General features: G+C 46.3%; 1 protein-coding gene across 1 annotated transcript in view; it reads right to left on the bottom strand.

Annotated features, from left to right (window-relative positions):
- Positions 1-7005: 7005 nt before the first annotated feature.
- The window catches only part of LOC129460654 (zinc finger protein 813-like), a 109645-nt gene continuing 91803 nt past the window's right edge, over positions 7006-24847 (bottom strand). Inside the window, 1 exon segment of the mRNA XM_055238789.2 lies at positions 7006-10323. Coding sequence (XP_055094764.1) covers positions 9334-10323 — 990 coding nt within the window. The 3' untranslated portion in view covers positions 7006-9333.

Genomic DNA, 24847 nt, shown 5'->3' on the forward strand with positions numbered 1-24847 from the left:
TCGTGATCCGCCCGCCTCGGCCTCCCAAAGTGCTGGGATTACAAGCGTGAGCCACCGCGCCCGGCCTCAGTTTTCGCATTTTCTAAAGCTTGTAAAAATAAAGAGGAATACGTGACAGAGAACATATGCGCCCCGCAAAATATGTGTCTAGTAAAATATTTACTGACTGGCCCTTAACAGATAGTTGGCTGACCCTTGGTGTTGTGAAAACTTGTGAAATAAATGACTCCAGGTTTAGTGCAAACTCAGGTGAGGACACCCCTTACATTTGTCCAAAGAGCCAGTGAAATGTGCGCAGAGTTATTCTGTTGGTCTTGCTGCGTGCATGTGTTCAGATGGGGCTTGTTTTGGTGATGAGTTTCACTCAGCCACACCTGCCTAAAAGAGGGCGGAACCGTCCCCATTGCTCCTCAGCTTCTATAACTTTGTGTAATTACTGCCTCTCCAGACAATGATGTCTGCTCTGTAGCAAATAATTTCTCATAAATTCTTTATTTCTTATTTTACACGTAATAATTACATGTGTTTATGGGATACAGAGTGATAATTTGATTTCTGTACACAATGTGTAATGATCAAAACGGGGTAATAAGCATATCCATCACGTTTATTGTTTGTATTGTGAACATTCAAAACCCTTCTAGCTTTTATTTATTTATTTATTTTATTTATTTATTTATTTATTTTTGAGATGGAGTCTCGCTCCGTCACCCAGGCTGGAGTGCATTGGCACGATCTCGGCTCACTGCAAGCTCCGCCTCCTGGGTTCACGCCATTCTCCTGCCTCAGCCTCCCGAGTAGCTGGGACTACAGGCTCCCGCCACCACGCCCACCTAATTTTTTTTTTTTGTATTTTTAGTAGAGATGGGGTTTCACTGTGTTAGCCAGGATGGTCTCGATCTCCTGACCTCATGATTCCCCTGCCTCAGCCTCCCAAAGTGCTGGGATTACAGGCATGAGCCACCGCGCCCGGCCTATTTATTTATTTTAGAGACAGGGTCTCACTCTGTTGCCCAGGCTGGAGTGCAGTGGCACGATCACACAGCTCATTGCAGCCTCGACCCCCTGGGCTCATGGGCTCAGGTGATCTCCAACCTCGGCCTCTTGAGTAGCTGGGACTACAGGTGGGTGCCACCACATCTGGCTGTTTTTGTATTTTAGATATTATACATATTTATGTAATTTTTTTAATTAAAAAGTTTTTTTTTGGAGCCAGAAAGTCACTCTGTTGCGCAGGCTGGACTGTAGTGGCACAATCTCGGCTCATTGCAACCTTCACCTCCTGAGTTCAAGCGATTCTCCTGCCTCAGCCTCCTGAGTAGCTGGGATTACAGGTGCACGACACCATGCCTGGCCATGTATGTATATCCTTTTGCCATTATTGTATACCACACTGTTTAAATTACTATTGCTTTTTAAAAATTTTTTGAAATCCAGGCTGGGTGCAGTGGCTCACATCCGTAATCCCAGCACTTTGGGAGGCCGAGGCAGGTGGATCATCTGAGGTCAAGAGTCTGAGACCAGCCTGGCCAACATAGCAAAACCCCATCTCTACTAAAAATACAAAAATTAGCCAGGCATGGTGGTGGGCACCTGTAATCCCAGCTACTTGGGACGCTGAGGCAGGAGAATCGCTTGAACCCGGGAAGCGGAGGTTGTGGTGAGCCGAGATCATGCCACTGCACTCCAGCCTGGGTGACAGAGCGAGACTCTGTCTCAAAAAAAAAAAAAAAAATTGAAATCCAAAAGTGTGATTCCTCCACTGTTCTTTATTTTGGCTATTTGGGGTGTCTTGAAATTCCATACAACTCTAAGAGTTGGTTTCTCCATTTCTGCAAAAAATTGTCATTGAGTATTTTATTGAGATTGCATTGAATATGTATATATTGCTTTGGGTAATATTGTTATCTTTGAAATTTTATTTTAAAAAATAACATAGGCCGGGCGCGGTGGCTCAAACCTGTAATCCCAGCACTTTGGGAGGCCGAGGTGGGCAGATCACGAGGTCAGGAGATCAAGACCATCCTGGCTAACACGGTGAAACACTGTCTCTACTAAAAATACAAAAAATTAGCCGGGCATGTTGGTGGGCGCCTGTAGTCCCAGCTACTCGGGAGGCTGAGGCAGGAGAATGGCGTGAACCCGGGAGGCGGAGCTTGCAGTGAGCCGAGATCGCGCCACTGCACTCCAGCCTGGGGGACAGAGCAAGACTCTGTCTCAAAAAAAAAAAAAATAATAATAATAATATATAGAGCTGGGATCTTGCCATGTTGCCAAGGCTGGTCTGGAACTCCTGGGCTCAAGCAAACCTCCTCCCTCAGCCTTCCAAAGTGCTAGGATTACAAGCATGAACCACCGTGCCCAGTCATCCTCTTAACAATATTAAATCTTCCAATTCAGGACCATGAAATATCCTTTCATTCCCAGCACTTTGGGAGGCCAAGGCGGGTGAATCACCTGAGGTCAGGAGTTCAAGACCAGCCTGGTCAACATGGCAAAACCCTGTCTCTACTAAAAATACAAAAATTAGACGGGCGTGGTGGCAGGCCCCTGTAGTCCCAGCTACTCAGGAGGCTAAGGCAGGAGTCTGTTGAACCCGGGAGGCGGAGGTTGCAGGGAGCCGAGAGTGCACCACTTCACTCCAGCCTGGGCGACAGAGTGAGACTCTGTCTCAAAAAAAACAAAAACAAACAAAAAAAACCTTCCATTTATTTAGGTTTTTTAAAAAAATTATTCTACAACTACAACTGTTTTGTAGCTTTTGCGTACAGCTCATGTACCTCCTTTTCTCTTCTTTTTTTTTTTTTTTTTTTTTGAGACAGAGTTTTGCGCTTGTCCAGGCTGGAGTGCAATGGCGCGTTCTCGGTTCATTGCAACCTCCGCCTCCTGGGTTTAAGCAATTCTCCTGCCTCAGCCTCCCAAGTAGCTGGGATTACAGGCATCGGCCACCACACCCAGCTAATTTTGTATTTTTAATAGAGATGAGGTTTCCCCATGTTGGCCTGGCTGGTCTTGAACTCCAGACTTCAGGTGATCTGCCTGCCTCGGTCCCCCAAAGTGCTGGGATTACAGGCACGAGCCACCAAGCCCGGCTCAATAATGACTTACTTTGGTAAAGCTCTTTGACTTCATGGTTACCCTTTGCCCCATGGCTCTTACTGCTCTTTGTGGTTTTTTTTTTTTTTTGAGAGAGGCTCACTCTGTCGCCCAGGCTGGAGTGAAGTGGTACCCTCTCGGTTCACCGCAACCTCCGCCTCCTGAGTTCAAGCGATTCTCCTGCCTTAGCCTCTTGAATAGCTGGGATCACAGGCATGCGTCACCTTGCCCGGCTAATTTTTGTAATTTAGTAGAGACGGGGTTTCACCATGTTGGTCAGGCTGGTCTCAAACTCCTGACCTGAGGTGATCCGTCCACCTCGGCCTCCCCAAGTGCTAGGATTACAGGTGTGAGCCACTGCGCCCGCCCTGTTTTTTTTTTTGTTGTTGTTGTTACTGCTGTTTGTTGGGTTTTTGTTTGTTTTTTGTCATTATCCAGGCTGGCATGCAGTGGTGCAATCATCACTCACTGCAGCCTCCAGCTCCTGGGCTCAAGCAATCCTCCTGCCTCAGCCTCTTGAGCAGTTGGGGCTACAAGTGAGCACCACCACGTCTGGCTAATATTTTTATTTTTTGTAGAGACAGAATCCCACCATGTTGCCCAAGCTATGGTAAACTTTTTATTATTATTATTATTTATTTTATTTTATTTTATTTTGTGAGACAGAGTCTTGCTCTGCCAGCTAGGCTGGAGTGCAGTGGAGCAATCTTGGCTCACTGCAACCTCTGCCTCCTGGGTTCCAGCAATTCTTCTGTCTCAGCCTCCTGAGTAGCTGAGATTACAGGCATGTGCTATCACACCTGGCTAATTTTTGTATTTTTAGTGGAGACGGGATTTCACCATGTCGGCCAGGCTGGTCTTGAACTCCTGACCTCAGGTGATCTGCCCACCTCGGCTTCCTAAAGTACTAGGAGTATAGGCATGAACCACTGTACCGTCTCCACTAAAAATACAAAAATTAGCCACTCTATTGCTCAGGTTGGAGTGCAGTGGGGTGATCTCACCTCACTGTAGCCTCCTGGGTTCAAGCCATTCTCCTGCCTCAGCCTCCTGAGTAGCTGGGATTACAGGCATGGGTCACCACGCCCAGCTAATTTTTGTATTTTTTTTTTTTTTTTTTGAGATGGAGTTTCGCTCTGTCGCCCAGGCTGGAGTGCAGTGGCACAATCTTGGGTCACTGCAAACTCCGCTTCCCCGGTTCAACGCCATTCTCCTGCCTCAGCCTCCCGAATAGCTGGGACTACAGGTGCCCGCGACCACACCCGGCTAATTTTTTGTGTTTTTAGTAGAGACGGGGTTTCACTGTGTTAGCCAGGATGGTCTCGATCTCCTGACCTCGTGATCCGCCCGCCTCGGCCTCCCAAAGTGCTGGGATTACAGGCGTGAGCCACCGCACCCGGCCTAATTTTTGTATTTTTAGTAGAGACACGGTTTCACTAAGTTGGCCAGGCTAGTCTTTAACTGCTGACCTCAGATGATCTGCCCGCCTAGGCCTCCCAAAGGGCTAGGATTACAGGCATGGGCCACTGCGCCTGGCCACCTCTGGGCTTGTTTTTTTTTTTTTGAGACAGAGTCTTGCTCTGTCTCAAAAAAGTGCACTGGCTGGATCTCAGCTCACTGCAACCTCTGCCTCCCCGGTTTAAGTGATTCTCCTGCCTCAGCCTCCCGAGTAGCTGCGATTGCAGGTGTGCACCATTGTGCCGGGCTATTTTTGCATTTTTAGTAGAGACAGGTTTTCACTGTGTTGGCCAGGCTGGTCTCAAACTCCCGAGCTCAAGTGATCCACTTGCCTCGGCCTCCCAAAGTGCTGGGATTACAGGCATGAGCCACCGCGTTGGCCTACCTCTGGGCTTTTGATATAGACTTTGGATTTTGCTCCTTGAGCCAGGAGTCCTGCCTGACACACATTCTTCCCATGTTACCTTCTGTGAGCTAACCCTGTCCACCCAGGCTGTCTTCCTGTACCTTGGCTGTGTCCCCTAAGGCCAGGCCAGTGCTGCCTTTCTGCACATCCTCCTCGTTTCTCAGTATTCTCCCTACCCCTACTCCCACATTCCTCCAGCCCCCTCTCACTGTCTACCACCTGCTTCTCCTCTTCACACTCCTTCCCTTGCCCTTCTCTTCCTACCCCACCAGCTCCTCTGTTTACGCAGGAATGCCGGGAAGGGCAGTGGCCGCCCCCATGCGTGTTGCTCTTGGTGTCAAGGAGGGGACCCTGGGCCCCTTCTGCTGAGGCTGGCGTAGGGTCCACAGGGGAAAGGGGCACTAAGCAGGATGATGCCGCCTATGAGGTTGATTCCTAAGGGTACTGAAGCCTAGACCAGAAAGATACCCAGCTCTGAAACCTGGGTCTGGAACCCCTTCCCCTGAACATGCTCCCTCACTTCCCCACCACCCCTGGAGAATCTGAATCCTTAACCTAACGCTGAGGTATTTGTAATCCGAGAACTAAGCAGCTTTGATTGAAATGTAACCCTACCCCTGAGGTAAATCAAACAAGCAGGACTTCAACCCTACATTCTGGATCCTTTGCCAACCTTTATAGGACACCCCTGAGCTCTAACCACACCACCATCCCCCGTGCCTAAGGTTCTCCTGTGGGATGTAGCGTCTGCCCTCCATCTCCGCAGCTGCTCTCAGGAGCACTGCAGTCCTCCCCCAGCCCTAAGGCCTCTCTCCAGGACTCTATCCCTTCTCTCCCAGAATTCATCCCCGAGCTCTAGCCGTCCCTTCCCATGCGCCAGGCCCTCCCATGCCCATTAGCCACTCCTCTGCCCCGTCAAACTCACTCCCATGGGGTCTAGAGTCCTCCCCAATCCATATTCTCCGATTCCTACTATGGGCTCTGGTCGTTTCCCTAAGGTAATCCTACCTCAGCCTAGGACCATATTAAGATAGTTCAGGTCTCTCCCCTGAGTCTGTCCTCACCTCCCCCAGGACTCTGTCAGAGGTGTTTGAACCACAGCGACTGCATTTTGAGTGCGGGCTGGGAAAATGCTGAGACTTGCTGGCTGCATTCTGAGAAATTTAGGCATTCTGAGCCTCTAGATGTTTACAGCTACGGGAACAAATTAATAACGGTTACTAAACAGACCCACACTTGGGAGTGTCCAGATATCCTGATATGTGGAGAACAAAGGCATTCCTAGTTGTGCTTTAAAGATAATATCAATTCTTACAAAATAATGAAGAAAAGGAATCGTTTATCACAAACCCTTGTAGCAGAGCACATCTCCCCATATATGTGAGCATTGGACCTAGGGTGGATGCGTTCCTCCTCATGTCAGGAGCGTCCAACACTGCCTATGGAGCAGCTGTCCTTTCACCACTTTTTCTGTTTTTGAGATGGAGTCTCCCTCTGTCGCCCAGGCTGGAGTGCAGTGGTGTGATCTCAGCTCATTGCAACCTCTGCCTCCCGGGTTCAAGCGATTCTCCTGCCTCAGCCTCTTGAGTAGCTGGGACTACAGATGTGTGCCCACACACCTGGCTAATTTTTATTTATAGTAGAGACGAGGTTTTGCCACGTTGGCCAGGCTGGTCTTGAACTCCCAACCTCAGGTGATCCACCCACCTCGGCCTCCCAAAGTGCTGGGATTACAGGCGTGAACCACCGCACCTGGTCCCACCACTTTACTTTCTTAATAAAGTTGCTTTTGCTTTGCACTGAGGACTTGTCCTGAATTCTTTCTTGTGTGAGATCCAAGAACTCTCTCCTGGGGTCTGGATTGGCACCCCTTTCCTGTAACAACTCTATTCCGGGCCCTGACCCCTTCCCCAGGACCAGTCCGCTCACCTCCCTCCCGCCGTGTCCCTGCTGTGGGGCACCGCCAGGATTTGGCAGAGGTCCAGTCTGCTGGCGGGGTTCCTTCTTGAATAGGTTGTGTTTGAATATCCAACAAAGAGACCTGCTCATCTTTGATTTTATTTATTAATATTTGATTGACAAATAATAATTGTATTATATTGATGGAGTACAATGTGATGTTCTGATACATGTATACAATGTGGAAGGATTAAATCAAGCTAATTAATATATCCATCACCTCGCTCCCTTATCCTTCTTCTTTGTGGTGAGACATCTGAAATCAACCTTGTTATTGGGATTTAAATTGAATCATCCTGGTGACTGTCTAGAGTGACAGCACATTCTGGTTTTACTCTACAATTCCTTGAGGAGCAAAGACATTGAATACATTTTCACTTACTTATTGGCCATTTGGTGGTCTTCTGCTGAGACGTGCTGAAGTTTTCTCCCCTTTAAATGGATTTTTTTTCAACTTGAGGGATTCTTTATATTTTCTGTGAGAGTTCCTTTGTCAGGTGTACCGTAGAGCAAACACCTTCTTCCAGTCCTGTTTCTTGTCTTTTCCCTATCTTAACAGCATCATTTGATGAACAGAACTTTGTACTTTTGATGAAGTGTAACAACTTTTTATGTTTGCTGTGTTTTGTGTATTAAGACATCATGGCGTAACCCACGGTTGTGCCAATAATCTCTTAATGTTTTCTTCTAGAAGACTCAATGGTCTTTTCCAGACTCATTGCACCCACAGGGGGTTTTCTTGTAAAAATTCACTAATGGCAACACAAATGGTGGTAATGATCATAAAAACAACAGTAGTTAATATTTATTGAAATTACACAATATTCCGGTTATACTTTCAAAGACTTTACATGTACCAAACATTTAATTTCCATGATCGCAGTCTCGGGTAGATGTGATTATCCTTATGTACAAATAATGCACATAGTGTCTGTGTGCCGGACAATGCACAGGGGTAGTGAGCCTTTGGCCCAGTGTCTCACAGGGAGGAGGGCGGGGGATGGTGGGGAAAACTGGTAGAGTGGGTGACATGACTAAGGCTTTCTCACGTGTTACATTAGCAGGGTTATTCCACAGATGCCACGGAGTAAAGACAGAATGGTACTGGTAGTCTTTATGTATTCATTAAACTAACCCACACAACAAAAACATCTACACCAAAAACAAGATCATTAAGAAAAAGTGATTTTTCCACTCTTCAAATTTGCCTCTAGAATGACTTCTGATATTCTGTAAGCAGAAGAGTGATCAGTGGGCTAGGTGCAGTGGCTCATGCCTATAATCCTAGCACTTTGGGAGGGCAAGGTGGGTGGATCACCTGAGGTCAGGAGTTTGAGACCAGCCTGGACAACATGGTGAAAACTGTCTGTACTAAAAATACAAAAATTAGCCAGGTGTGGGTGGTGCATGCCTGTAATCCCAGCTACCAGGAAGGCTGAGGCAAGAGAATTGCTGGAACCTGGGAGGTGGAGGTTGCAGTGAGCTAAGATCATGCCACTGCACTCCAGCCTGGGCAAGAGTGAGACTCTGTCTCAAAACAAAACAAAAACAAAAAAAAACCAAAAAAGACAGTGAGCAGTGAAGGCTTTCTTATGTTAAACTGTACCATGAATTTTCCTTGTGTTGAGGAAGGAATAGATGTAGTCTAGAGGCCTTCCTACATTCTTTGTACAGCAGTCCCCTCTCACCTGAGGGGGGTACATTCCAAGACCCCCAGTGGATACCTGAAACCACAGATAGTACATTTTTTTCCTGTACATATATACGATACTATATACTACATTTTTTCCTGTACATACATATCTAAAGTTTAATTTATAAATTAGGCACAGTAAGAGATTACCAACAATAACTAACAAAATAGAACAATTCTAACAATATATGTAATAAAATTATGTGAATGTATCTCTCTCCCAAAATATCTTATTGTCATGTAGATCTTAGCAACCTCAGTACATAATTTTTTTCTTTTCTTTTTTAAGTTGAGAACTTTCACCTTTTCCCTTAAAAGGAAGCACTCTGTGGCTTCTCTTTGGCATATCCGAATCACCAGCATCACTACTATTGCTCTCTAGGGCCACCGTTAAGCAAAGTAAGGATTGCTTGAGCACAAGCACTGTGATGCTATGATAGTTGATCCGATCACCAAGACGGCTACTAAGTCACTAGCAGGGTGGGTAGCGTATACAGCGTGGATGTGCTGGACCAAGGGATGAGTCACATCCCTGGCCGGCTGGAGCTGGACAGCGAGAGATTTCATCACGCTACTCAGAAGGGCACACCATTTGAGACTTACAAATTCTTTATTTCTGGAATTTTCCATTTAATATTTTTGAACTGCAGTTGACTGCAGATAACAGACTGTGGAAAGCGAAACCATAGATACAAGCGGGCTACTGTGTTCAAAAGGCTCTTCAACTGTTGTGGATCCTCTGATGTTCTCGGAGATGGTTTAGGTGGTTACACGCCTTCCCGCACTCCTTACATTCGTAGGATTTTGCCCCACTGTGCGTTTTCTGATGTTGTGTAAGCTGATGGCCATGACTAAAGCTCTTCCCACATTCTGTACACCCATAGGGTTTCACCCCGGTATGAATTCTCTCATGTTTCACGAGGCTCGACCCATAAATGAAAGCCTTCCCACACTCCTTACATTTATACGGGGTTTCGCCCGTGTGGATTCTCTCGTGCTGAGTGAGGTGATAGCCACAATTGAAGGCCTTCCCACATTCTGTGCATTTGTATGGCTTCTCGCCCGTATGTATCCTCTCGTGCTTAACGAGGCTCGAACCCCAGCGAAAGGCCTTCCCACATTCCTTACATTCGTGAGGCTTCTCACCAGTGTGGATCTTCTGATGCTGAGTAAGGTAATTGACTCGAGTAAAGGCCTTCCCACACTCTTGACATTCATAGGGTTTCTCACCTGTGTGAATTCTTTTATGCTGAATGAGGCTTGAACCACAAATAAAGGCCTTCCCACAGTCTTTACACTCGTAAGGCTTCTCCCCGCTATGAATTCGCTTGTGCTGAATGAGTTTGTACACACGGCTGAAGGTCTTCCCACAGTCTTTGCATTCGTAGTCTTTCTCCCCAGTGTGGAATCTCTGGTGCTGAGTGAGCTCATCACCACGCCGAAAGGCCTTTCCACAGTCTTTACATTCATAGGGTTTTTCACCAGTATGAATTCTCTTATGAATAACGAGGCTTGAGCCCCATCGAAAAGCCTTCCCACAGTCTTTACATTCGTAGGGCTTCTCCCCAGTATGAATTTTTTGATGTTGGGTAAGCTGATTGCCCCAACGGAAGGCCTTCTTACATTCTTTGCATTCATAAGGTTTCTCGCCAGTATGGATTTTCTGATGTTGACTAAGCTGATAGCCACGACTAAAGGCCTTCCCACAGTCCTTACATTCGAAGGAATTCTCCTTGTGATGTCTCTGATGTGTTCTAGGAGGGGTGCCTTCTCTAGTAGCAGGCCTTTTTACATAATTGATGATCATTTGATTGACATACCTCCCTCTGGAGCGCTGTGGTCTTTCAAGCGTACCTTCGCATATCCAGTTACGGCCAAGGGATTTACTTCTTCTATCTGAATTCCTTTTGGAAGCCCTTATTTCGTGAATGTTTTTTTCTGTAGGTAAACTCTTATTTTCATATGCTGACTCCAAATCTGGGAAAAAAGAACATATTTTCTTTCCTTTAGAGGGGCACAAGTACAAACAAACCTAACCACAAACCAAAAACTTGTCTAACAGAAAAAAAATTATCCAGTAGAATAAATGTGAATCACCCAGGGCTCTTGTTAAAATGTAGATTCTACTTCTGGCACAATACTAGATGAGAATTCATTGGAGACATCTGTTTTAAAGTCAAACATGAAAAAGGTCCCGACAATTGGTCCTATTATTTCCTATTTTGAAGATGAAAACAAGTATTTGTAGATGATGTGATGATATACTTGGAAAACCAAAGAAAACCAAATATAGAAGTACTGTAACAAAACACACAGTTGGATAGCTGTGTGTAAAGCATTCTGAAACTGATACACGTATATGTCAGTAGTAGTATTAAAAGTAACTGGGTAGAGGGCCAGGAATGGTGACTTATGCCTATAATCCCAGCACTTTGGGAGGCCACGGCAGGCGGATCACCTGAGGTCGGGAGTCCCAGACCAGCCTGACCAACATGGAGAAACCTTGTCTCTACTAAAAATACAAAATTAGCCGGGCATAGTGGCGCATGACTGTAATCCCAGCTACTCGGGAGGCTGAGGCAGGAGAATTGCTTGAACCTCGGAAGCGGAGGTTGCAGTAAGCCAAGATCATGCCATTGCACTCTAGCCTGGGCAACAAGCATGAAACTCTGTCTCAAAACAAAAACAAAAACAAAAAAAAACAGGCCGGGTGCAGTGGCTCACACTTGTAATCTCAGCACTTTGGGAGGCCGAGGTGGGTGGACCACGAAGTCAGGAGTTCGAGACCAGCCTGGCCAACATGATGAAATCCTGTCTGTACTAAAAATACAAACATTAGCTGGGCGTGGTGGTGGGCGCCTGTAATCCCAGCTACTCGGGAGGCTGAGGCAGGAGAATCGCTTGAACCCGGGAAGCAGAGGTTGCAGTGAGCCGAGATTGTGCCACTGCACTCCAGCCTGGGTGACAGATCTAGACTCCGTCTCAAAAAACAAAAAACCAACAAACCCTGTCTCTACTAAAAATACAAAAATTAGCCAGGCATGGTGGCATGTGCCTGTAATCCCAGCTACTTGGGAGGCTGAGGCAGGAGAATCGCTCGAACCCGGGAGGTGGAGGTTGCAGTGAGCTGACGGAGTAAGACTCCGTCTCAAAAAAAAAAAAAAAAAAGAAGCAACTGGGTAAAAGAATACAACATTCAAAAGCAACAAAAAAGATAATTTACAAGACTAAATTTAACAAAAAATGTGAAAAAGTTTAGAGGAACAATAAGGAAAAGTTGAGAACTTGAGCATCAATAAGGAAGCTAACTGCAAAGGACTGAGAAACAGCAAACGTTTAAATCTGTAAGTTCATAATTATATTACAAAATGTTAAATGGCCAGCTTTGGAGCACGCTAGGAAACCAGACCTTTATTATAAAAACTGGCAACTGGCTAGGTGCGGTGGCTCACGCCTGTAATCCCAGCACTTTGGGAGACCGAGGTGGGTGGATTACTTGAGCTCAGGAGTTCAAAATCAGCCTGGGAAACGTAGTAAAACCCTGTCTCTACAAAAAAATATAAAAATTGGCCAGGTGTGGTGGTGTATACTTATAGTCCCAGCTACTTGGGAGGCTGAGGTGGGAGGATGGCTTGAGCCTGGAAGTCAAGGCTGCAGTGAGCCCAGACTGCACTACTGCACTCCAGCCTGGGAGTAGAAGTAAGAACCTGCCTCAAAAAAAAAAAAAAAAAAAAAAAAGAAAAGAAAAAAATACAACATAAAAACTGACAAAGAAAAAGAACAAAGTTTTTATCCTTCTTATCCAATATGAACAGTGCCACTGCATGAGCAATTAGCAGATGAAACAAAGTTTCTCTTTAAATTATAACAGCTAATAAATGAAGCAGCAGTGATAGGCGTGCACCATTTGAGCCCCCAGCGTGATGAATGCAAGCACTGCCAATGACTGCCCACGGCAAAGAAGAGCTACAACCAGATACCAGGTGCTTCATGGTGGAGACACATTAACAGCACCCAGGAAGCAGTATTGCCAACACCTAGATATAAGAAAAAGAAAATGGGCACTTAAAGCGAGGCTAACCCACTTCCAGGAATGATAAAGGGCAGAGGATCATGTCACCTCTACCCCTGCTACTAAAGGCGTGGCCCACAGACCAGCAGTGCATAAAATGGGCTTAAATATGACAGGAAAAACAAGGTGACAGGGAAATGGGGTGAAGATCAAGTTCGTGGTAAGATCTTTCTTTCCTAGAGGCTTTGGGCCTGAGCCTTTGGAGAACGCTTCTCCAACACCTCAGGCTGTGCCTGTCCCTGCCCAGTGGGGACGCTCTTTGTACGGGCGGCTGAATGGCTCTCACTTTCCTCCGTGTTGTTGTCTTGTCTTTTCCCTCACAACCATCAAGACTCCTTCCCTTAATTCTATAAGACAATACACTGGCGTGGCTGGGTGCGGTGGCTCAAGTCTGTAATCCTAGCACTTTGGGAGGCCGAGGTGGGCGGATCACGAGGTCAGGAGTTCGAGACCATCCTGGCCAACATAGTGAAACCCTGTCTCTACTAAAAATACAAAAAAATTAGCAGGGCGTGGTGGCGGGCGCCTGTAGTCCCAGCTACTCGGGAGGCTGAGGCAGGAGAATGGCGTGAACCTGGGAGGTGGAGCTTGCAGTGAGCTGAGATGGTGCCACTGCACTCCAGCCTGGGGGACAGAGCCAGACTCCGACTCAAAAAAAAAAAAAAAAAGACAATACATCTGGCTTAGAAATGATATGCCCTCCTTTAAAAACACGAAATGCTAGAGGACATAGAACTTGAGGAAAAATTCCAAGCTCAAAACTTTAAAAATTCTTTAAAAATCATTTTTATATTTTTTGAGAGGGAGTCTTGCTTTGTCGCCCAGGCTGGAGTGCAGTGGTGTAATCTCGGCTCACTGCAACCTCCACCTCCTGGGTTCAAGCGATTCTCCTGCCTCAGCCTCCTGAGTAGCTGGGACTACAGGCGTGTGCCACCATGCCTGGCTAATTTTTTTTTTTTTTTTTTGAGACGGAGTCTTGCTCTGTTGCCCAGGCTGGAGTGCAGTGGCATGATCTTGGCTCACTGCAGCCTCTGCCTCCCGGGTCCCAGTGATTCTCCTGTCTCGGCCTCCTGGGTAGCTGGGATTACAGGCGCACGCCGGCTAATTTTTGTATTTTTAGGAGAGACGGGTTTTCACCATGTTGGCCAGGCTGGTCTTGAAGTCCTGACTTCAGGTGATCTGCCCGCCTTGGACTACCAAAGTGCTGGGATTACAGGTGCGAGCCACCATGCCTGGCCTTAAATTTTTTTTGATTGAGTATTAATCAAATTTATAAGAACCAGAGGTCAAAATGCTATTGAGCCGGGTGCAGTGGCTCACACCTGTAATCCAACCTCTTTGGAAGGCTGAGGTGGGTGGATTGCTTTAGCCCAGGAGTTCAAGATCAGCTTGGGCAACATGGAGAAATCCCATCTCTACAAAAAAACACAATAATTAGCCGGGTGTCATGGTGTGCACCTGTGGTGCCTGCTACTCAGGGAGATGAGGCGGGAGGATCGCTTGAGTCCAGGAGGTTGAGGCTGCAGTGAGCCATGATCGTGCCACTGCACTCCAGCCTGAGTAACAGAGTGAAAAAAAAAAAAATCTCCTCTTAAAAAAAAAAAAAAAAGAAATGCCATACCTCTACCTCGCGGGTTCAAGTGATTCTCCTGCCTCAGCCTCCCAAGTAGCTAGAATTACAGGCATGCGCCACCACACCTGGCAAATTTTTGTATTTTCAGTAGAGATGGGGTTTCACTCTGTTGGCCAGGCTGGTCATGAACTCCTATCCTCATGATCTGTCTGCCTTGGCCTCCCAAAGTCTTGTGATTACAGCAGTGAGCCACCGCACCCGGCCTTATTTTTTATTATTTTTGAGACAGAGTCTTGCTCTGTTGCCCAGGCTGCAGCACAGTAGTGCGATCTTGGCTCACTGCAACCTCTGCTTCCCGGGTTCAAATGATTCTCCTGCACCAGCCTCCGGAGTAGCTGAGATTACAGGCATGTGCCACCATGCCCGGCTAATTTTTATATTTTTAGTAGAGACAGGGTTTCACCATGTTGGCCAGGCTGGCCTCTAACTCGTGACCTCCAGTGATCCGCCCACCTCAGCCTCCCAAAGTGTTGGGATTACAGGCGTGAGCCACTGCGCCTGGCCGATAAAAGGTCATATTTTAAATTTCTGTAGGCATTATGCCTGGAGGAACATGGTGGCTGGCAGCATGGAATCTGGGGACCAAAATTGTTAGATTTGATTCTAGCTCTGGCTCCCTCTGTCTGACCACATCACTTTGTGCCTCGGTATCCTCATCTCCAAAATAGACAATGATTGTGCCTATCTCATCTGCCTGTGAGAATGAAATGAAATATACTTACACACACAGTGCTTACAACAGTGCATGGCACAGAGTAAGCATTTTATATATATATGTATATATTATATATGTACGTATTATATGTATATATTATATATGTACGTATTATATGTATATATATGTGTATATATATAATATGTGTGTGTGTGTGTGTGTGTATATATAAAATATATATATTCCTATTTGTTTGTTTATTGTTTTAGCGATGGGGTCTTGATCTGTTACCCAGCCTGGAGTAGCTAACCACAGCCTTCGATTCCTGGGCTCAAGTGATCCTCCTGCCTCAGTCTTCCGCGTAGCTGGGATTACAGGCAGCGTCACCATAGACAGCTTAGCTATTAATATCATTGTTGTTATTTTTGCTAGAAGAAAAATAAGTTTCCAGAGATGTTTACAAGATATTGTCATTCAATGTTTAACTCAAAGTTCAGGGATTATAACTTTCAGCCTCACTTCAGGTATGATATGTAAGAAATGAAATATGCCTACTTTGGTTTTATACAAATTCTGTTTGTCTAATCTCTTCTACTTCAAACACATAGGCTGGTTTACTACAACAATTCAGGGCACTGTATCCACATGTTTTCCCTAGATGTGGGTCCCTAGAGTAACACCGACCACCAATAGCAATTTGGGTATAAACATAATCTCATAAGACAAACTGGTTCCTTTGAAGATGGTCACGAAATAAATATCCCAGAATTCCCACTCATTCCACGGACATTAAGGAAGAGAGATGATTACAGGGCGAGTCGACAAAGGTGGGAAGGTAACCGAGGGATGGGAGGGGAAGGTGTGTGATGCTCATGGCCACATCAGTAAGGCTCAATACATTCCTTGGGGACAGGAAGAAGAAATTCAACTAGTTTCTTGAAAGGCGGTCCTGAAATTCACAGGGGAGAGCGGATATTCCAGGAGGCAGTCTGAGTTATCTGAGGTGTGCAACTCACCGAGTGAGACCAAGTTACTGTAGTTCTCCAGCATCACATCCCAGTACAGGTCCCTCTGAGCGGAGTTCAGACAGGCCCACTCCTCCTGAGAAAAGTCTATGGCTACATCGGCGAATGTCACCAAACCCTGAAACAGAAACCCACACGTGCATGATGAAATGAAAGGAAACAGCTTCCAGATGAAGGAGACAAGAGGCCACCCTCTGGGTAGGGTGAACGCTGTGAGTAGACTGAACGCCTGTGACATGGGCAAGGGGCGGTAAGGACATCAGTGTAACTGTGACGGAAGCAGAATGCCTGCATGTCACTGAAGAGCTCTACCGCTGCACAGAAGATGACTTGTACTGTGCAGAATCCTCAATTAGTCAAACCTGCCAGGAAGTGGATAAAACAATCCAAGTTTTCTTCTTGTTTACAAGCAGTATCTGCTACGTGCCTACCTTATAAGTTCTCAACAAGTGTGGATTCCTATAGCATTTTTTCTTTTAAGGGGGGAAGAAAAATCAAGATTTTTGTTTAAGATCTTTTATTTTAGAAAATAGGGTTTGCTGGGGCCGGGTGTGGTGGCTCACGCCTATAATCCCAACATTTTGGGAGGCCGAGGCAGGTGGATCACGAGGTCAGGAGATCGAGACCATCCTGGTGGTGAAACCCCGTCTCTACTAAAAATGCAAAAAAATTAGCCGGGGGTGATGGTGGGCGCCTGTAGTCCCAGCTACTTGGGAGGCTGAGGCAGGAGAATGGCGTGAACCTAGAGGGGCAGAGCTTGCAGTGAGCAGAGATCGCGGCACTGCACTCCAGCCTGGGTGACAGAGAGAGACTCTCTCAAAAAAAAGAAAAGAAAATAGGGTTTGCCAGGTGTGGTGGCTCACGCCTGTAATCCCAGCACTTTGGGAGGCCGAGGCAGGCGGATCACCTGAGGTTGGGGGTTTGAGACCAGCCTGATCAACATGCAGAAACCTCACCTCTACTAAAAATACAAAATTAGCTGGGCGTGGCGGCGCATGCCTGTAATCCCAGCTACTCAGGAGGCTGAGGCAGGAGAATTACTTGAACCCGGAAGGCAGAGGTTGAGGTGAGCCAAGATCGCACCACTGCACTCCAGCTTGGGCAACAAGAGCGAAACTCCGTCCCAAGAAAAAAAAAGAAAATGAGGTTTGCATGTTTGAATGTTTTCAAGCCTCCAGTTCATCATGCCAAACTACATTTTAAGCATCTTCCTTTTTTTTTTTTTTTTTTTGAGACGGAGTCTCGCTCTGTCACCCAGGCTGGAGTGCAGTGGCGCGATCTCTGCTCTCTGCTCACTGCAAGCTCCGCCTCCCGGGTTCACGCCATTCTCCTGCCTCAGCCTCTCCGAGTAGCTGGGACTACAGGCGCCTGCCACCACGCCCGGCTAATTTTTTATATTTTTAGTAGAGACGGGGTTTCACCGTGGTCTCGATCTCCTGACCTCATGATCCGCCCGTCTCGGCCTCCCAAAGTGCTGGGATTACAAGCGTGAGCCACCGCGCCCGGCCGCATCTTCCTTTTAAGCATTTAAAAAATTCCCACACAGGTAAGTCAGACTGCTTATTATAGTTATTCACTTAGGTTGACCAAAACACCTAAGGCTTTCTCTGATTCTGGGGTATGTGATCATCTCCTACTTCCATACTGGAAGATATTCATGTTTATCACCATCCATAACCCTGACTTTCCCCTGTTCCTGATTTTTTTTTTTTTTTTTGAGACAGAGTCTTGCTCTGTTGCCCAGGCTGGAGTGCAGTGGCATGATCTTGGCTCACTGCAACCTCCATCTCCTGGGTTCAAGCAATTCTTCTGCCTCAGCCTACCAAGTAGCTGGGATTATGGACACATGCCACCATACCCTGCTAATTTTGGTATTTTTAGCACAGATGAGGTTTTACTATGTTGGTCAGGCTGGTTTTGAACTCCTGACCACAAGTGATCCACCCACCTGGGCCTCCCAAAGTGCTGGGATTACAGGTGTGAGCCACCACGCCTGGCCCCCTGTTCCTGATTTAGAGGATAAGGATGTCAGATGATTTAGAATCATCTTGCGGTCTGAGAGATCCATTCAATAATGAAATTTATCCCCCAGTTTCCCCGGCAGGAACATGACCTCTGTTCAAAGGTCCTAATCACAGCCCCATCCCCTTCCAAAAGTCCCATAAAGCTTGGGATCTGAGCACATACTAAGACAGACCAGCGAATATGAGCATTTCCTCTTTTCTACGCAGAAAACACCATCAGTGGAGGATTTGTTTCTCATGTGGGAACCAACATATCTAACTCATCAAACCACAGGCTTGACTTAAATATTTCCCTCAAAGGACTTTGCTACTTCACTGCTCCAACATTACCCTTGCCAAAAAAGGGAGCAAATAGGAGATACTTAATCACCTGGCTCAGTGATTTCCCAAAAAGGCAGACGCGTAGCTATGTGGCATTATCATTCACTGGAATAGAAAGAACTGGGAAATAGGTAATTATAAAGAGCTGGACTAGATATAAAAGGCTTCAGATAATTCACAAGCAGATGCACAAAACGCAAATATCATAGCTCAAGAAGGAAAGAGAAATACACACTTACCTGGGCCATTGTTTTAGAACTGAAGAACTGATCAGTCTTCTTGGGGTTTCCACTGAAGAAGACACAAATTCCGAGAGGCTAGAGCTAGGGGTGGAAAAAAAAGAGATTAAAACCAGGTGCACCCAGGGTCCCCACAGTGATGTCATATGACCGTTTGGGTCCTCTGTCTTGGCTTCCCAACACAAACACATAACTGTGACATATCTGGGAAGGGTGAAGAGTATCATGGATCAGGCCAGGCATGGTGGCTCACACCTGTAATCCCAGCACTTTGGGAGGCCGAGGCGGGCGGATCACAAGGTTAGGAGATCGAGACCATCTTGGCTAACATGGTGAAACCCTGTCTCTACTAAAAATACAGAAAATTAGCTGGATGTGGTGGCACGTGCCTGTAGTCCCAGCTACTTGGGAGGCTGAGGCAGGGGAATCACTTGAACCCAGGGGAGGCGGAGGTTGCAGTGAGCTGAGATTGCATCACTGCACTCCAGCCTGGTGACAGAACAAGATTCTGTCTCAAAAAAAAAAAAAAAAAAAAAAAAGTATCATGGATCAAACCTAAACCAAACTCTCAATGAAACCTCAGGAAACCTAGCTGCATGCAGCAGAGGAGGCTTTACTTTTTTTTTTTTTTTTTTTTGCCTCAAAGACAGGCCCAGACAATTTAACAGGAGGACTTCATTTCTGGCCAGCTCCCTACTGGGGACGGATGGGTGGGATGTAGAAAAGAATGTGGACTTGCCTAAAAAGTAGTCTGGCCTTTGCCCTCTGGTGCTGAAAGGTAATCTATATTACCTCTAAGAGGAATGTCTTTGTTTCTGATGGGGGCTTGCTACGCCAGAAATACTAATCGAGGGATTCAGGGTAGGAGCTTTCGGTCACGCAGTATCAGCTGACCTGGACACTGAGATTAACCATGTAGACAATCAATCAACCAACCAGTCAATCATGTCTACATGCTGAAGCCCCAATAAAAACTTCCAACATCAGAGCTTTGGTGAGCTTCTCTAGTTGGCGATAGTTGGTGCCTGTTGTCACACATCAAAGATAGCAGAGTAATGAGTCCTGACTCCACAGGGAGAGGACACCAGAAGCTCTGTGTCTGGAACCCTCCTGGACTTCAACTTACGTACTTCTTTTTTTTTTTTTTGAATGGCGTCTCGCTCTGTTGCCCAGGCTGGAGTGCAGTGGCACGATCTAGGCCTACCACAACCTCTGCCTCCCGGGTTCAAGCGATTCTCCTGCCTCAGCCTCCTGAGTAGCTGGGACTACAGGCACACGCCACCATGCCCAGTTAATTTTTGTATTTAGTAGAGATGGGGTTTCACCATGTTGGCCAGGCTGGTCTCGAACTCCTGACCTCGTGATCTGCCCTCCTCGGCCTCCCAAAGGGTTGGGATTACAGGCATGAGCCACCGCACCTGGCCATGTACTTCTTTCCTTGGGTGATGACAATCTATATCCTTTCCTTGTAATAAACTGTAACCATGAGCATAACATCTCTCAGTGAATTCTGTGGGTCCTTTTAGTGAATAGTTTTTTTTTTTTGTTTTTAAGACAGGGTCTCACTCTCACCCAGGCTAGAGTGCAGTGGTATAATCTCAGCTCACTGCAGCCTTGACTTCCTGGGCTCAAGCAATCCTCCCACCTCAGCCTCCCGAGTAGGTGGGATTACAGGTTGCACCACTGCACTTGGCTAATTTTTTTTTTTTTTTTGTAGAGATTGGGTCTCACTATATTTCCCAGGCTGGTCTTGAACTCCTGGCCTCAAGTGATCTTCCCACCTTTAGCTTCCCAAGATGCTGGGATTATAGGCATGAGCCACCATGCCTGGCTCTAGTGAACTGCTGAACCTGCGGGTAGTTTGAGGAATCCCCCCCAACCTTGCACTGGTGTCAGAAGTGAGGCTGGTCTTCTCTGCAGACTGTGCCCAAAAGCCTCTAGATTAGCTAACTCTGGACAGGGGGATTGTGATCTAGGATCAGACAGTGGGTGCTTAGAGTATTTAGTCTCATTCTGAGCCCACCCTGGTCCCTCCAGACAAGCTTCCAGGGTGAACAAGGGCTGTATTATCCAAACTTGGGCCACTTCTGGCCTCTAGACTGGGTGATGTTACCCAAAACATGGCAGGTGCACAAGAAACTGCTCAGGTAATATACAGAACTTATTTTTTTTTTTTTTTTATATACCAGAGGTGATATCTGAGAGCACTTTTGAGTCCAGAAAAGCTGACAGCATAATTACACACAGAATATCAAAGTAAAATAGTAAATGGTTACTGAATGTTAAGTTAGAAAAACTATTCAAAGACATGAGAGAGATTTCAGACATACTCTCAGTAGAAAAGTTAGGTTACCAAAACAGAATGACACAATAACATTTGTAAAATTCCATATATAAAAATACACACACACACACGCATCTGTCTATATATACACATACACATACACATGTATATATATGGAGAGAGAGGGAGAGGAAGAGAGAGGGAAGGAGGGAACGCAGAACCATACACGCTGACAAACCAACGGTAAGATATCAGTAGAAAAATATCTATAAAATAGAGATATAAAAACAGAGAAATAGAAAGTAGAGAAACAGAAAGAAAAAGTCCGGGAAGTTCTACGACCCCTTATGCAGAACAGTTAACAGAATGAACTGGAAACTGCCATCCTTAGGCTGCTCCCAACACTGGCCTGTGGCGTCTGAAAACCAGATCCGAGTGTTCTCACTCTTCTTTCACATGTAAGAGTGGCTTGCTGTGCCTAAACTGAGCCTGGTTCCCTGCTAACCTGTCCTATGCAACCTCTCCCTCTGCTGATTTTGCTTTGTATCCCTTCACTGGAATAAATCAGTATAAACGATGTGGTTTACATGGAACCCTTGGTTTCCTCCGGGAGTCCAGAAGGTTCAGATAGTGCGAGGCAGTGAGTGCATGAACCCTGATCAAAACCTTGCACTACCATACAAAAATCAGCTGGGCCTGGTGGCGGGCGCCTGTAATCCCAGCTACTTGGGAGGCTGAGGCAGGAGAATCACTTGGACCCAGGGGGCAGAAGTTGCAATGAGCCGAGACCGTGCCACTTCACTCCAGCCTGGGCAAAAGAGCAAAACTCCGACTCCAAACCAAACCAAACCAAACCTTGCACCACCAGACTCTGGTGAGCTTCCCTGGTCGACAACATGGAACAGGTGTTGCCACAATGAGATGCTGGATGAGCCAGGCACGTCCAGTGTGATGCCCCTGGGAGAGGACTGAGGAAGAGGGAGCCTGGTTCCCTGCTAGCCTGTCCTATGCAACCTCTCCCTTGGCTGGTTTTGCTTTGTATCCCTTCACTGGAATAAATCAGTCATGAGTAGGTCTAGATGGTGAGTCCTGTTGAGTCCATCTAGAGAAACAAGGAACCTGGTGGTGGTCTTGACAACTCCTCACACACCCTGTGATCTTGAGTTTCTTCATTTAAGTGCACCTATTTGTTGCAACAAAAGGCATGCATTCCCTTATCAAATATAAACGTATATTGATTTGAAATGTAGTCAGAGGCAATTAGACTCTCCAAAGACAAAGAAGATTTCTTTTTTTTCTTAAAAAGTCTACTGCTAGCCATGGTGGCTCATGCCTGTAATCCCAGCACTTTGGGAGGCCGAGGCGGGTGGATCACCTGAGGTCAGGAGTTTGAGACCAGCCTGGTCAACATGGCGAAACCCCATCTCTACTAGAAAAATACAAACATTAGCTGGGTGTGGTGGTGCGTGCCTGTAATCCCAGCTGCTCGGGAAGCTGAGGCATAAGAATTGCTTGAACTCAGGAGGTGGAGTTTCCAGTGAGCCCAGATCGTGCCACTGCACTCTGGCTTGGGTGACAGACTGAGACTCTGTCTCAAAAAGAAAAAAAATAAAAAATAAAAAAGGATAAGAGACAAAAAAAGGCCAGACGTAGTGGTTCACACTTGTAATGCCAACACTGTGCTTTGTGGGGCCACGGTGGGAGGACTGCTTGAAGCCAGGAGTCTGAGACCAGCCTGGGCAACATAGCAAGACCCCATCTCTACAAAAAATTTAAAAAGGAAAAAAATTACACAAGGTATAAAGCCTAGAAAATAAATTCCATTTATCCCAACAAAGAGTCAGTACATTCAGAATTACCTGGTCATGAATTATCAGTGGCTATCCTCAGAATGATGTTCCCTTCCTGGCACTTCTCTGAGTGTGTGACCTGGAATTCTCCACCGGCCTTGACCACAGGCTGTCTTGAGCTTCTTCTATTTAGTTTCCCTTGCTGGATTATAAACACTGTACAGGCAGCAGCTGAGTCCACTGAATCAGACTCTCATTCCAAGCACTAATAGCCACAGCATCTGGCATATTGCAGGCACTGAACAAATGTCTAATTTTGACTCAAAATTCCACATTCTGGAATTTATGACTAGGAAACAGCTATAGTAGTCTATGAATGCATGCCTAAGAATGTTCAAAAAATCAGTTTTTTCTAGGAAAGATTGTCTTTTAAACTGAGATAAATGTAGATACACATGTAGTTATAAGAAATACTAGAGAGTGGGGCCGGGTGCGGTGGGTCACGCCTGTAATCCCAGCACTTTGGGAGGACGAGGCGGGCGGATCACGAGGTCAGGAGATTGAGACCATCCTGGCTAACACGGTGAAACCTCGTCTCTACTAAAAATACAAAAATCAGCCGGGCGTGGTGGTGGGCGCCTGTAGTCCCAACTACTCAGGAGGCTGAGGCAGGAGAATGGCGTGAACCCGGGAGGCGGAGCTTGCAGTGAGCCGAGATCGCGCCACTGCGCTCCAGCCTGGGTGACAGCGAGACTCCGTCTCAAAAAAAAAAAAAAAAAAAAAAAAAAAGAAATACTAGAGAGTGGTCTTTTGTACCCTTGACCTGATTTATGCCAACTGTGACACCTTGCAAAATAACAGTAAAATATCACAACCAGGACAATGATAACAACCCATGGATCTTATCCAGATTTTCCAGCAGATAATGCTTAAAAATGAAAACAATTGAAATATCTCATAGTAGAGCCTGGGTGACAGAGCAAGACTCCTTCTCGGGGGCAGGGGGTGTGGAATCCAGCTTACAGAACCTATTCTGAGAAGACGCCAACTTGCAAACATTAGCAAGAGGGTGAAGCTGGTTTTTTTTTTTTTTTTGAGACAGTCTCACTGTCGCTGAGGCTGGAGTGCAGTGGCGTGATCTCCACTCACTACAGCCTCTGCCTCCCGAGTTCAAGCAATTCTCCTGCCTCAGTCTCCTGAGTAGCTGGGATTACAGGCATGCGTCACCACGCCTGGTTATTTTTTGTATTTTTAGTAGAGATGGGGTTTCACCACGTTGGCCAGTATGGTCTTGAACTCCTGACCTCGTGATCTGCTCACCTCGGCCTTCCAAAGTGCTGGGATTACAGGCATGAGCCACAGTGCCCGGACTTTTTTTTTTTTTTGCTTTTTAAGATTTGCTTTTTGAGATGAGCTTGCTGCCCAGGCTGGAGTACAGTGGAGCGATCTTGGCTCACTGCAACCTCCACCTCCCAGGTTCAAGCGATTCTCCTACCTCAGCCTCCCAAGAAGCTGGGATTATAGGCACTTGCCACCATGCTTGGCTAGTTTTTGTATTTTTAGTAGAGATGGGATTTCACCATGTTAGCCAGGCTGGTCTCGAACTCCTGACCTCAGGTGATCCACCCGCCTTGGCCTCCCAAAGTGCTGGGATTACAGGCATAAGCCACTGCGCCCAGCGTGAACCTTGTGTTCTATGTGAAATGGAAGATACATGTGAACATTTTTAACTATTGCCATCTTATCACCTTATCTTGCAAATGTTACTTACACAGTCTTTATTTGTTACTTGTATCTATAACCTTGCTAATGTTACCCAGAAAGTCCATATTTGTAAGGCACCTGATGATTACTTAGAATTTATCAGTGATTACTGTCATGTTCTGGGAAAGAAACATTACAATTCTAGAATGTCTAGTTATTTTATTTTATTTTTTGAGACAGAGTCTTGTTCTGTCATCCAGGCTGGAGTGCTGTGGCACAATCTCAGCTCACTGCAACCTTCACCTCCCAGGTTCAAGCACTTCTCCTGCCTCAGCCTCCCAAGTACCTGGGATTACAGGTGCGTGCCACCACGCCTGCCTAATTTTTGTATTTTTTGTAGAGATGGGGTTTCACCATGTTGGCCAGGCTGGTTTCGAACTCCTGACCTCAGGTGATCTACCTGCCTCAGCCTCCCAAAGTGCTGGGAT

The sequence above is a fragment of the Symphalangus syndactylus genome, chromosome 13 (genome assembly GCF_028878055.3).
Source record: "Symphalangus syndactylus isolate Jambi chromosome 13, NHGRI_mSymSyn1-v2.1_pri, whole genome shotgun sequence".
NCBI lineage: Eukaryota > Metazoa > Chordata > Mammalia > Primates > Hylobatidae > Symphalangus > Symphalangus syndactylus.